At 36.6% G+C, this 13,544-nt stretch overlaps 1 protein-coding gene across 2 annotated transcripts in view; it reads right to left on the minus strand.

Annotated features, from left to right (window-relative positions):
• LOC136326087 (membrane cofactor protein-like) overlaps positions 1-12,520 on the minus strand; it is an 89,020-nt gene extending 76,500 nt beyond the window's left edge. Inside the window, exon 1 of one of the 2 annotated variants that reach the window (XM_066261477.1) lies at positions 12,340-12,520. In XM_066261477.1, coding sequence (XP_066117574.1) covers positions 12,340-12,499 — 160 coding nt within the window. In that variant the 5' untranslated portion in view covers positions 12,500-12,520. The remainder of the gene's footprint in view (positions 1-12,339) is intronic. The other variant, XM_066261478.1, reaches the window with a different exon arrangement.
• Positions 12,521-13,544: the final 1,024 nt, after the last annotated feature.

Below are 13,544 nucleotides of genomic sequence, written 5' to 3' on the forward strand. Positions count from 1 at the left end.
GGAGATTTTTAATAGTTTTTTCTATTTCCTCCCTGCTGATTGGTCTGTTTAGGCTTTCTGCTTCTTCATGACTCAGTCTAGGAAGGTTGTATTGTTCTAGGAATTTATCCATTTCTTCTAGGTTGTTGTATTTGGTGGCATATAATTTTTCATAGTATTCTACAATAATTCTTTGTATTTCTATGATGTCTGTGGTGATCTCTCCTCTTTCATTTTGGATTTTATTTATTTGAGTCCTGTGTCTTTTTTCCTTGGTGAGTCTTGCCAAGGGTTTGTCAATTTTGTTGATCTTTTCAAAGAACCAGCTCCTTGTTTTATTGATTTTTTCTATAGTTTTTCTGTTCTCTATTTCATTTATTTCTGCTCTGATTTTTATTATCTCCTTTCTTCGGCTGGTTTTGGGTTGTCTTTGTTCTTCTTTTTCTAGTTCGTTAAGGTGTGAAGTTAAGTGGTTTACTTCGGCTCTCTCTTGTTTGTTCATATAGGCCTGAAGTGATATGAACTTTCCTCTTATTACTGCTTTTGCTGCATCCCAGAGATTCTGATATGTCGTATTTTCATTTTCATTTGTCTGTATATATCTTTTGATCTCTGCGCTTATTTCTTCTTTGACCCATTCATTTTTTAGAAGTATGTTGTTTAGTTTCCACATTTTTGTGGGTTTTTCCCCCTCTTTTTTGCAGTTGAATTCTAGTTTCAAGGCTTTATGATCAGAAAATATGCTTGGTACAATTTCAATTTTTCTAAATTTGCTGATATTGTCTTTGTGGCCCAACATATGGTCAATTCTTGAGAATGTTCCATGTACACTAGAGAAAAATGTATACTCTGTCGCTTTGGGATGAAGTGTCCTGTAGATGTCTATCATATCCAGGTGTTCTAGTATTTCGTTTAAGGCCACTATATCTTTATTGATTCTCTGTTTGGATGACCGATCTAGAGCCGTCAGCGGTGTATTGAGGTCTCCAAGTATGATTGTATTTTTGTTAGTTTTTGTTTTAAGGTCAATAAGTAGCTGTCTTATATATTTTGGTGCTCCTTGGTTTGGTGCATATATATTAAGGATTGTTATGTCTTCTTGATTCAACTTCCCCTTAATCATTATGAAATGACCATTTTTGTCTCTGAGTACTTTTTCTGTCTTGTAGTCAGCATTATTAGATATGAGTATTGCTACACCTGCTTTTTTTTGGGTGTTGTTTGCTTGGAGTATTGTTTTCCAGCCTTTCACTTTGAATTTGTTTTTATCCTTGTTGCTTAGATGTGTTTCTTGTAGGCAGCATATAGTTGGATTTTCTTTTTTAATCCATTCTGCTACTCTGTGTCTTTTTATTGGTAAGTTCAATCCATTTACATTTAGTGTAATTATTGACACTTGTGGGTTCCCTACTGCCATTTTATAAATTGCTTTCTGTTAGTTTTGTATCTAGTTTGATTCTTCTCTTTTGTTTTTCTATCATTTGTTTTTGTTTGTTTGTGTTCCATACTTCTTTCCTCTGTTGCTACCTTTTTTAAGTCAAGTGCTTTTGTGGTGGTTTTTTTAAGGGTGGTTACCATTAAGTAATGAAAAGGGTACCTACCATATTCATTGTAGTACCCTATCTTATAAGTATTTCTGTACTTCATCATCCTTTGCTACTGTTAATCTCCATCCTCTCCCCCCTTTTTTTCCTTTGTTGTCACAGTTTAAGTTTGGTTTTATTGTGTTCTTGGTGGAGCTGTTACTTGTGGTGTTGTTTTCTTTTGTTCTTTGAATCTGGTTGGAAAACCCCCCTTAGTATTTCCTGGAGTGGGGGCTTTCTGTTGATAAATTCTCTCATCTTTTCTGTATTTGTGAATGTTTTTATATCTCCTTCATACTTGAAGGATAGCTTTGATGGGTATAGTATTCTTGGCTGAAAGTTCCTCTCTTTCAGGGCTTTAAATATTGGGGTCCACTCTCTTCTAGCTTGTAGAGTTTCTGCTGAGAAATCTGATGATAATCTAATAGGCCTTCCTTTATATGTTGTACTCTTCTTTTCCCTGGCTGCCTTGAGAATTTTTTCTTTGTCATTGATTTGTGTCATCTTTATTATGATGTGCCTTGGAGTGGGTTTGTTGGGGTTAAGAAACTTGGTGTTCTGTTTGCTTCTTGAATTTGAGGCTTTAGTTCCTTCCACAGGCTTGGGAAGTTCTCGTCTATTATTTGTTTGAGTATATTCTCCATTCCATTTTCTTTCTCTTCTCCCTCTGATATACCTATTATTCTTATGTTATTCTTTCTGATGGAGTCAGACAATTCCTGTAGGGCTTTCTCATTTTTTATTATTTTTGAGTCTCTTTCTTCTTCTCTCTGTTGTGCCTCAAGTTGTTTGTCTTCTATTTCACTAATCCTATCTTCAATCTGGGCTGTTCTGTTAGCTAAGCTTGTTACCTCGTTTTTCAGCTCGTGAATTGAGTTTTTCATTTCTGTTTGATTTGTTTTTATAGTTTCAATTTCCTTGGTAATATATTCTTTGTGTTCATTGAGTTGTTTTCTGATCTCCCTATATTGCCTTTCTGTGTTTTCTTGTATATCTCTGAGTATTTTTAAGATTTCTAGTTTAAATTCTCTGTCATTTAGCTCCAAGGCTTCCAATATGTTAAGTCTTTTCTCCATAGATTTTTCCACATCTATTTGTGTTACCTCTCTTTCTTTTGTATCCATAATATTCGATTTCCTCTTTCTTATCGGCATCTGAGGGTGGTCTTATTGATAGCACGCGGGCGCACTCCCTGGCGGCTTGAATGAGCGTCGCTGCAGTAGCTTCCTCCACACCCTCGTCTCTCAGATTCAAGTGATAACAGTCCTTTTGCTTTCAGTTTGTGTGGAACTCCGGAATGCTCCGAGGATAAATTTTTCTGTTTCTAGTTGATAAATTTGTTGTGATTTAGGGGAGAGCTGTCGGACGCGCTTCTCACGGCGCCATTTCCGTGACGTCACTCCTATTGCAGAATAATTTGAATATTCATTAAACAGCAAAATAAAGATGCAGCTGCAATATTTTTAGCATTAACATATATTTTCAGGTACCAAAAGTATATTTATCTGCATCCTTCCCCATTTTTTCTGAATTCATTTCATGCTCACCTTTCCCCTAAGAAGAGCCCTCAGTCAGATTACTCTCCCATTCTGAAATACAAGCTGAAGATGATGCCTTGTTACTTCAGGCTCAGTCTCTCCTTGGAAGGCAAGACCTAGGGGTCAGGGATACTGTGCCTTCTTTTCCGAGTACACTCTCTATCTCTTTTCTTTTTCTTTTTTGCTAATCAGTGGATAATGCTTGGCCTGAAAAGTTCTCTGGGGTAGGTATTTGGGCTATACTGCTATATTGTTATGCTATTAGAATTTTTTGGTATTTTTTTTCTATCTAGAATAGTGTCATTTCTACTTTAGCAATTCCACTTCCTTTAAATTATCTGTAGGCCTGAACACCTAGGTAATTTGATAAAATAGTGTGATGGACAAAGCTAAGTCCTAAAGGACTAGAAGAATGCAGGGGCCTCAGCAAAAGGGTAAAGTCATAAGGAGAAAGGAGATAGATCTCTTTTGATCCCTGAGAAACCTTTCTTTTCTTACTCCCTGGGTTGGTATTATATCAGATTGATGATACATTTTTACTTCTATCAAATAACAAAAATTATGTTACTCTTCTAAAATTAAATTCATTGGAATAACATTGGTTAATAACATTATATAAATTTCAGGAACACCATTGTAATAGGACATCTGTGCACTCTACGGTGATATTTAGTCTCCTTCCCCCACCTCCCTTAAACCTCGTCATTCTCCCCCCACAACTCATCCCTTCTGGTTGCCACCATTTTGTTTCCTGTAACTCTGAGGGCAATTTTGTTTTGTTTTGTTTGCTTTGTTTTTTATTTGTTGCTTTTTGTTTTATATCCCACATATGAGTGAAATCATATAGCTTTTATTTTTTATGTGCTGACTTACTTCCTTTCCATAATTCTCTCAATGTCTATACACAATTGTTGCAAATGGCAATATTTAACCTTTTTATGACCGAGTAGTATTCCATTGTGTGTGTGTGTGTGTGTGTGTGTGTGTATATATATATATATATATATATATATATATATATATATATATATATACTGCATCTTCTTTATTTAATTATTCATTGAAGAATACTTAGGTTGTTACTATATCTTTGATACTGCGAATAATCCTGAAAAGAACATAGGGTTCCATATATCTTGGTAACTGTTTTCAAATTTTGGGGGTGGATACCCAGGAGAGGGATTGCTGATCATGCTAGCTCTATTCTTCTTTTTTTTTTTGATGAACCTTCATACTATTTTCCATGGTGGCTGGACCACTTTACATTCCCACCAGCAATGCATCAATGTTCCCTTTCCTCCATTTCCTTTCCAATAGACATTTTAACAGGCGTGAGGTGGAATCTCATTGTGGTTTTGATTTACATTTCCCTTCCTACTAGTGATCCTGAGCATCTTTTAATATATTGGTACACCATATGTATATCTTCCTTAGAAAATTATCTACCCAGGTCCTTAGTTCATTTTCTAATCAGATTTTTGTTGTTATTGTTGTTGAGCTGTATGAGTTGTTTATATATTTTGGAAATTATAAACAAATGATACCTTTATCAGAGGTATCATTTGAAAATGTATTTTCTTATTCAGTTGGCTTCCTTTTTGTTTCATTGATGGCTTCTTTTTTCTTTTTAGAGTTTACTTATTAATTTTTATAGAAAGAGAAGAAAGAGAGAAGGGGGAGAGAAGATGGGAGCATCAACTCCCATATGTGCCTTGACCAGGCAAGTTCGGGGTTTTGAACCAGCAACCTCAGCATTTCAGGTGGCACTTTATTCACTGTGCCACCACAGGTCAGGCATGGATGGTTTATTTTGCTGTGTAGAACCTTTTAAATTTGATGTAGTACCATTTATTTCTTTTTCTTTCTCTTTTTATTTTTCTATTTTTCAGTGTCTTTAGGGTCAAGCTCACAGAAACTCCTCTGAGAACAAGATACCTAAATATAATATGTTTTCTTCTATGTATTTTATTGTTTCAGTTCTCATATTCAAATCCTTAATCCATTCTAAATTAAGTTTTATGAATGGTATCACATTAAAGTCTAGTTTCATTCTTTTCTATGTGTACCATTTATTGATGAGACTTTTATTTAGCCAATGCCTGTTTTTTGGCTCCTTTGTCAAAATTGAGCTGTTCATATACTGTGTGGAGTTATTTCTGTGCTCTCAATTCTGTTCCCTTAGTCTGTGAGTCTTCTTTTCAATCAATACCATACTGTTTCACTCACTGTAGCTATGTAGCATAGTTTGAAGCCAGGGAGTATGAAACCTTTAGCTTTGTTCTTTTTTCTCAGGATTGTTTTGACTCTTCAGGGTGTTCTGTAGTTTCATAAAATGTGACAATATTTTGCTCTTTTTCTTTGAAAAATGCCATTGACATTTTGATGAGGATTGTATTAAATTTGTAAATTGCTTTAAGTATATGGTTATTTTAAGAGTGTTAAATCTTCTAGTTCATGAACATAAAATATCAATCCATTTTTTGTCTTTTTTAATTTTTTTCATTAATGTATTTTTTCTATATAAAGTTTCTTTGAACCCTTTAAGTTTATTCCTAAGTTTTTATTTTGGTTTTCGCAATTGCAAATATGATTGTTTTGTTTACCTTGCTTTGTGATATTTTGTTAATATATAAGAACACACTGAATATTTGTACATTGATACTGTATCCTGAAACTTACTGTATTTGTTTATTTTTCCTAATAGTCTTTTGATGGAGTCTTTAGGGTTTTCTGTATATAGAAGTTTGTCATAGGATGTTTGGGTTGATGTTTATCAGAGATATTGGCCTGTCAATTTTTTTGTGTGTGTTCTTCTTGCCAGGATTTGTTGTTGGGATAAAATTGGCTTCATAAAATGAGTTTGTAAGTAATGCCTTCTCTTCTATTTTTTGGAAATGGTTGAGATAAATTGATAGTACATTTCTTTGAATGCTTGGCAAGATTAAATGGTAATGCCATCTGGCCCTGGTCTTTTGATTTAGGGGAAGATTTTAATTAATGTTTTAATTAAAACATTAATTACTAGAGATCACTCTACTTAGGTTTTTCAATTCTATTTTTTAAAAATTAAAGTATAGTTGATATATAATATTCCATTGATTATATTATTTTCAGGTGTACATTATAGTGATTTAAAAATTTTATACCTTACAATGAGATCACCCCACTAATTCTAGTAATCATCTCTCAGTGTGAAAACTTATCACAATATTATTGACCACATTGCCCTTCACTTTTTCACCCATCTCACGTCCACCTCCCCTCTGGCAACCATCTCTTTATTCATTATTTCTATGAATCTGCTTTTGTTTGGTTTGGTGGTTTGATTTGTTTTTATATTGAATAGATTCCATATATAAGTGAAATCATATAATATTTATGTTTCTCTTACTTCACTTAGCATAATACTTTCTAGTCCATCCATGTTGTCTCAAATGGCAAGATTTCAGTCTATTTTTATTAAAGCAAAATATTACACTTTATGTATATACATCACAAATTCTTTATTCATCTACTGATGGACACCTACTTTGTTTTCATATCTTATTATAAGTAATGCTGCAAGGAACAAATATGTGCATATACCTTTTAGATTACCCAGAATTAGAGTTGCCGGGTTGTACTGTAGATCTGTTTTTATTTTATTAAGGAATATCCATACAGCTCTCTATAGTGACTGCATCAATTTGCAGTGCCACTAATAGTGCACAAAGGTTCTATTTTTTCTGTATATCATTTTCCGACTCTTTAAATATGGTCATCCTGACTGGTGTGATGTGGTATCTCATTGCTGTTTTGATTTGTATTTTCCTGATGATTAGTGATGTTGAGCATCTTTTCCTATGTCTATTGGCCATAAGTGTGCCTTCTTGGAGAAACGTCTTTCATGTCCTCTGCTTATTTTCTGATTGGTTGTTTAATTTTGTTATTGATTTGTATGAGTTCCTCATAAATGTTTGGTTATCAATCCCTTATTTGATATATACACATGGAAGTGTATTCTCTCATTCTGTAGGTTGTCTTTTTGGTTTTTGATGGTTTCCTTTGCCATGCAGTGCACTTGAGTTTGATAAAGTCCCATATGCTTATTTTTGTTTTTGTTTCTCTTGCCTGAGGAGACTACCAAAAAAATCATTACTGAGAGTGATGTCAAACAGTTTACTACCTATGTTTTTTTTTTCCTAGAATTTCTATGGTTTCATGCCTTACATTTGAGTATTTAATCCATTTTGAGTTTATAATTGTATGTGGTATAAGAGAGTGATCCAGTTTTGTTTTTCCCCATGTGTCTTTCCAGTTTTCCTAACACTATTATTGAGGAGACTGTCATTTCTTCATTGTATATTCTTGCCTCTTTTTTGTAGCTTAGTTGACCATATAAGTAAAGGTTTATTTTTGAACTTTCTATTCTGTTCCATTAACCTCTGTGTCTGTTTTTGGTGCCTGTACGATTGTTTTATAATTATAGCTTTGCAGCAAACTTTTAAATCAGGAAGCATGATATCTCCAGCTTAATTCATCTTTCTTGTGTTTTGCTATTGGGATCTTCTGTTGTTTTATATCAATTTTAGGATTATTTGTTTCAGTTCTGAGAAGGTCATGAATATTTTAATAAGAATTGCTGAATGTATAGATTGCTTTGGTTAGTATGTTAATACTAACTTCTCAAATCATGAGCCTGGTACATCCTTCTATTTATATGTGTCCTATTTAATTTTTTTCTTCAATGTTTTATAGTTTTCAAGTACATGCCTTACCTCTTTTTAATTTTTTTTCTTTTCCAAGTGAGAAGAGGAGAGATATTGAGACAGACTTGCACATATGCTTCAACTGGGATTCACCTGGCAACCCCCATCTGGGGCCGATCCTCTGCCCATCTGGGGCCATGCTAGCAACCGAGCTATTTTTAGCACCTGAAGTGGAGGTTGCAGGGAACCAACCTCAGCACCTGAGGCTGATGCACTTGAGCCAATAGAGCCATGGCTGTGGAAGGGGAAGAGGGAGAGAGAGAGAGAGAGAAAGAGAGAGAGAGAGAGAGAGAGAGAAGGGGAGGGAGAGAGGGGGAGAAGCAGATGGTTGCTTCTCCTGTGTGCCCTGACCAGGAATCAAATCCTGGATGTCTGCACGTCAAGCCTACCTCTACAACTAAACCAACCAGCCAGAGCCACCTTACCTCTTTATGATTAATTTTATTCTCAGTATTATTTTCCATGCATTTGTAAATGAGATTTATAAAAAAAAATTCCTTCTGACTTTTTGTTATTCATGTATAGGAACATGTTGGACTTCTGTATATTAATTTTGTATCCTGCCACCTTAATTCCTTTATTAACTCTATTAATTTGCCTGACCAGGCAGTGGCACAGTGGATAGAACGTCGAACTGGGATGCAGAGAACCCAGGTTCAAGACCCCGAGGTCACCAGCTTGAGCGTGGGCTCATCTGGTTTGAGCAAAGCTCACCAGTACCCAAGGTTGCTGGCTTGAGCAAGGGGTTACTTGGTCTGCTGAAGGCCCATGGTCAAGGCACATATGAGAAAGCAATCAATGAACAACTAAGGTGTTGCAATGAAAAACTAATGATTGATGCTTCTCATCTCTCCCTGTTCCTGTCTGTTTGTCCCTATCTATCCATCTCTCTGACTCTCTCTCTGTCTCTGTAAAGAGAGAGAGAGAGAGAGAGAGAGAGAGAGACAAAAAATACCTCTATTAATTTATTGGTGGATTTTTGGGGATTTTCCATGTATAGTATCATGTCATTACAAAATGCTTACAATTTTACTTCTTTCTTTACAATTTGGATGCTTTTTATTTATTGTTCTTGTTTGATTGCTGTAGGTCAGAATTTTGATAATATATCAAATAAAAGTGAGAGTGGGCATTATTTTCTTATTCCTGAGAACTTTTGAACATGTTAGCTGTGTGTTTGCTATATATAGCTTGATAAAGTTAAGGTAAATTCTTTCTATATCACTTTGTTTAGTGTTTTTATCATAAATAGATGTTAAATTATGTCAAATGCTTTTTCTGTATCTACTGAGATAATATAATTTTAATGATTGGTTTTATTGATGTGATAAATTACATTAATTGTTTTTTGGATGTTGAACCATTTTTGCATCCCTAGTATAAATTCCACTGATCATGGAATATACAGGGTGGGGCAAAAGTAGGTTTATAGTTGTGAGTACATAAATAAAGAGTTTATTCTTACATTATTATTTATTAATGTATTATATTATTTTTCATATGAAAAACTGCAAACCTACTTTTGATTTATATTGAATTTGGTTTAAATCTTGTTGAGAATTTTTATGTCTATGTTCATCAGGGTAATTGGCCTCTACAGTAATTATTTTTTTGGTAGTGTCTTTGTCTGGATTTGATATCAGACTAATGCTAGCATAAAATAAGTTTGGAAATATTCCTTCTTCTTCAATAATCAGAGATAGTTTCAGAAGAATAGGTAATAATTCTTTATTTGGTAGAATTCACATGTTAAGCTGTTTGGTCCTGGACTTCATTTTTGTTGTTAATTTTTTTTAAATAGCTTTGATTTCATTCCTAGTAATTGATGTGTTCAGATTCTGTTTCTTCCTGGTTTAGCCTTGGAAACTTGTATGTTTCTAAAAACTTCTTTTTCTTCTTCTTCTTCTTCTTCTTCTTCTTCTTCTTCTTCTTCTTCTTCTTCGATTATCCAATGTGTTGGCATATTGTTGTTCATAATATTCTTTAATGATCTATTGAATTTCTGTGTTGTCCAGTGTAATGTCTTCTGTTTCATTTCTATTTTATTTGTGTCCTCTCTCTTTTTGCATTATGATTCTTGCTAGAGGTTTGTTAATGTTATTAATCTTTTCAAAGAACCACCTCTTAGTTTCACTGATATTTTCTATTATTTTACTATTTTCTATTTCTTTATTTTTATCTGGTGTTTATTATTTCCTTTCTACTACTTAGTTTAGGGTTTGTTTGCTCCTCTTTTTCTAGTTCCTTTAGATGAAAATTAGATTGTTTATTTGGGATTATTTCTGCTTCTTAATGAAGACATGGATAACTATAAACTTTCCTTTTATAAAGGCTTTTCCTGTCTCCCATTCATTTTGTAAGGTTTGTTTTTATTTTCATTTTTCTCAAGGTAGATTTTGTTTTCCTGTTTGATTTGAGTTTTTATGGGCTGTTAACCCAAGCTGACTATATTATGATACATATTTTATCATATGTATGATAAATAGTTCATATGAAAAACTGCAAACCTACTTTTGATTTATATTGAATTTGGTTTAAATCTTGTTTATTTGGGATTATTAGTTATAAAAGAGTGGTACTTAATAGTTATAAAAGAGTGGTAATGCCAAGGCAAAAAAAAATTGGGACATTTGCAGACAAAAGTGTGACAAGACAAAAAGGATCTCTGTGGTATAATGGTGATAGAATAGAAAAGATAGTTTTGGAAGAGTGACTACAAGTTAGGGGGAATTTGAGCTGGAGTGTGTGGGTCTTCCTGACATGGTTTGCTCAGAGAAGGTCCCTAAGCAGGTAACATTTGAAGGATAAGGGTCCAATTATGGAAGAGGCAAGAAGAGAATGTCCCCAGGTGGAGGGATGGAAGCCCCAAAGTTGTAGAGTTTGGCCCTCCTGATAAACACAAAAGTCTTCCTTTCCACCAGTCATTTGCTAAATACTGTCAGAGAATCATGCTCCTTCCCCCCAGAGCACCTGTCTTGGGATATAACATATTAGTACTATGGTTTGGCTACTGTCTCCAGTTCCAATAGATTACAGCAAATACTTATTGATTGCTTACTGTGTGCTGGCACTGGGGATCTAAAAGTGAGAAAAACAAAGTCACAGTCTATGTTCATATGTGAGTGGGTGCGAACAGACAAATAGTGAAACAAGGATTTTAAAAATAGAAATGGTTTGTTACTACTACCAGTGTATCCCGAGTACCAACACCAGATCTGCCACATACAAGGCAAATATTTATTGAATGATTTATTTTATGGACAGAATGCAGCATACAAACTGTATATGTAATAGGAGTGTAAAAATAATTAGGGTATAGAATCACACAGGTATATAAAGACAGTTGGAAATATGTACGCCAAATTATTCAATAGTTGTTTTTGAATTGTATTTGTTTTATATAACAAGCATCTGTGTGGATATTATTATATATATGAAACACAAAACAAATTTAGTGGATGGCCTTCAGCTTCTTTTATGAGCTTTGGTAAAAGTCTATTGATATTATTTATCATTTATTTCTTAGGGCTCTCACTTCTCATTACATTTGATTACTAATATTTTTTAGGTTGCTTCGAATCTCCCTTCAAATAGGCACCAGCCTAATGAAAAAAAGAAAACATTGCCCAAAGACATTCGGGAATAGAATAGAAAATGTTCTATAATGGATGGGAATAGTGACACCATGGTTCAAAACAAACAAACAACAAAACAATAGCTTGCAAACCAATTACCAATTAATTTGGGGGCAGCAAGGAGCCCCCACATTTGTGTACAACAAGCACTGTGAGCCTCTCTTAATCCCAGAACTCAGAGTTAGCTCTCACCCAAGTGCTTTGTGTACAACACGCGCTCCCCAACCTCGATAAAAAGCAAGCAGTGAGCTTTCTTTCCCCACACTCCACACACCTGGCCTGGAAATTTAAATAAAGCACACACCTAGTAACACCAGGCCCCGGATCCCCCAGCCAAACCCTCGGGGCATCAACACTCCAGTCATGGTAATATCATCCCGCCTAGGAAACTCAGCGCAAAGGCTCCCCACTGGAACAGAATGGGTCCTAGCAACATCCCACGCACCGGGGCACTCCAGAGCAAGCCCTCACTTTAAGCACAGGTGAGGGTTTCCCATCCCGATTGACGCAGTCCCCAGTCACCTGCAGGCTTGTGCTAGGGACACAGCTTGATCTTGGACAGCTTGGTCTTGGGCAAAACTGGCTGCCTCCAGAGCCCCGCGAGGCTCAGTCACTATCACCAGGCAGCCCTCACTGCGGGCACCACGGGGTCGCCACACCGTGAATTCGCCACAGCACAACCCTGAGGATCTGTGGCTGAGCCTTCCACCCCAACCCCGCACCACCCGGGCGATCAAGCCTGGCGCCTCCAACCCCACCCACCAGGCAAAGTTCCCTCCGCCCTGGGCTCAGGGAGGCCAGCTCCCCAACCCGCTCCAGTTCGTCTCCAGAGCTCACAACCTTTCCGGTCCCCTACCGGAGCCTAAGGGTAGCAGGAGCACTAGGGTCACCAAATGGATCCCAACGAAGCGCCAAGAAGAAAAGAGACTCTCGAGATGGTAGGAAGGTGCCCTGCGCGGCTTGGGAGACACCGTCATTTTCCGGATATCAATGGAAAACTGACAGACAGTGAGCATTCACTTTATTTATTGTTGTGGATGTGTCAAATGAGGTACCACTGGTGGGTGTGGTTTTCTGTGACGTAAGGGATGGGTGGGCCATTGGCGGCTGCCTTACGGGTCCTCGGCGCCACGCCCCAGGCAGTTAGCACTGGAGGGAGCGGGGTGTGGCCTGGCCACGGTCACCCACCCCCACCCGCTGACAGCTCTGGCTTCGTGCGCATTCGCGGGGCTGATCCTTCTATCAATACTTTGCTACCTCAGCACAGCCGTGCTTTGCTGGAAATGGTGGCTCATCCTCGCGTTCCTAAGTAGGTAGTTATTACCCCATTCAGGAAAGGTGGAAAGGAAACAAGAGCTGGCCAAACAAAGTGTCCTTATACTTTTCCTGGAACTCTGAATTGCAGAATAAAACACATGAACCTCAAAATAGAAACCGAGGAAATAGAGCCTAGACCAGGGATCGGGAACCTTTTTGGCTGAGAGAGCCATGACGCCACATATTTTAAAATGTAATTCTGTGAGGGCCATACAAAGTCCCATGTACCTTACGCATTATCCAATAAGAATTTGGTGTTGTCTTGGAGGACAGCTGTGATTGGCTCCAGCCACCCACAAGCATGAACATGAGATAGGAAATGAATGGATTGTAATACATGAGAATGTTTTATATTTTTAACGTTATTATTTTTTTTATTAAAGATTTGTCTGTGAACCGGATGCAGCCATCAGAAGAGCCACATCTGGCTGGTGAGCCATAGGTTCCCAACCCCTGGTCTAGATAGTAGGTTGCCAAAGAGCCAGCACATGTAAGGTTCCACTTTTTTTCCCTGGGGCCTCCAGACTGTTAGTAGTGCCAAGGCCTTTGTTCTAATTTGGAATTAATCAGACATAACTAGGGACAATACTTGAGATTTCTGCAGTTTCTGGTCTGCTACTGAATTCTCCCTCTCAAGGCCTGCTAGGTTTTGAAATCACAAAAATGGATTGTCTATTGCACCTCTAACCCGGATGTAAATAACTTTTCCCTACTCCCTTGAGATGACCCCTGGGCTGGTAAATT

This window comes from Saccopteryx bilineata, chromosome 2 (assembly GCF_036850765.1).
Source record: "Saccopteryx bilineata isolate mSacBil1 chromosome 2, mSacBil1_pri_phased_curated, whole genome shotgun sequence".
Classification (NCBI taxonomy): domain Eukaryota; kingdom Metazoa; phylum Chordata; class Mammalia; order Chiroptera; family Emballonuridae; genus Saccopteryx; species Saccopteryx bilineata.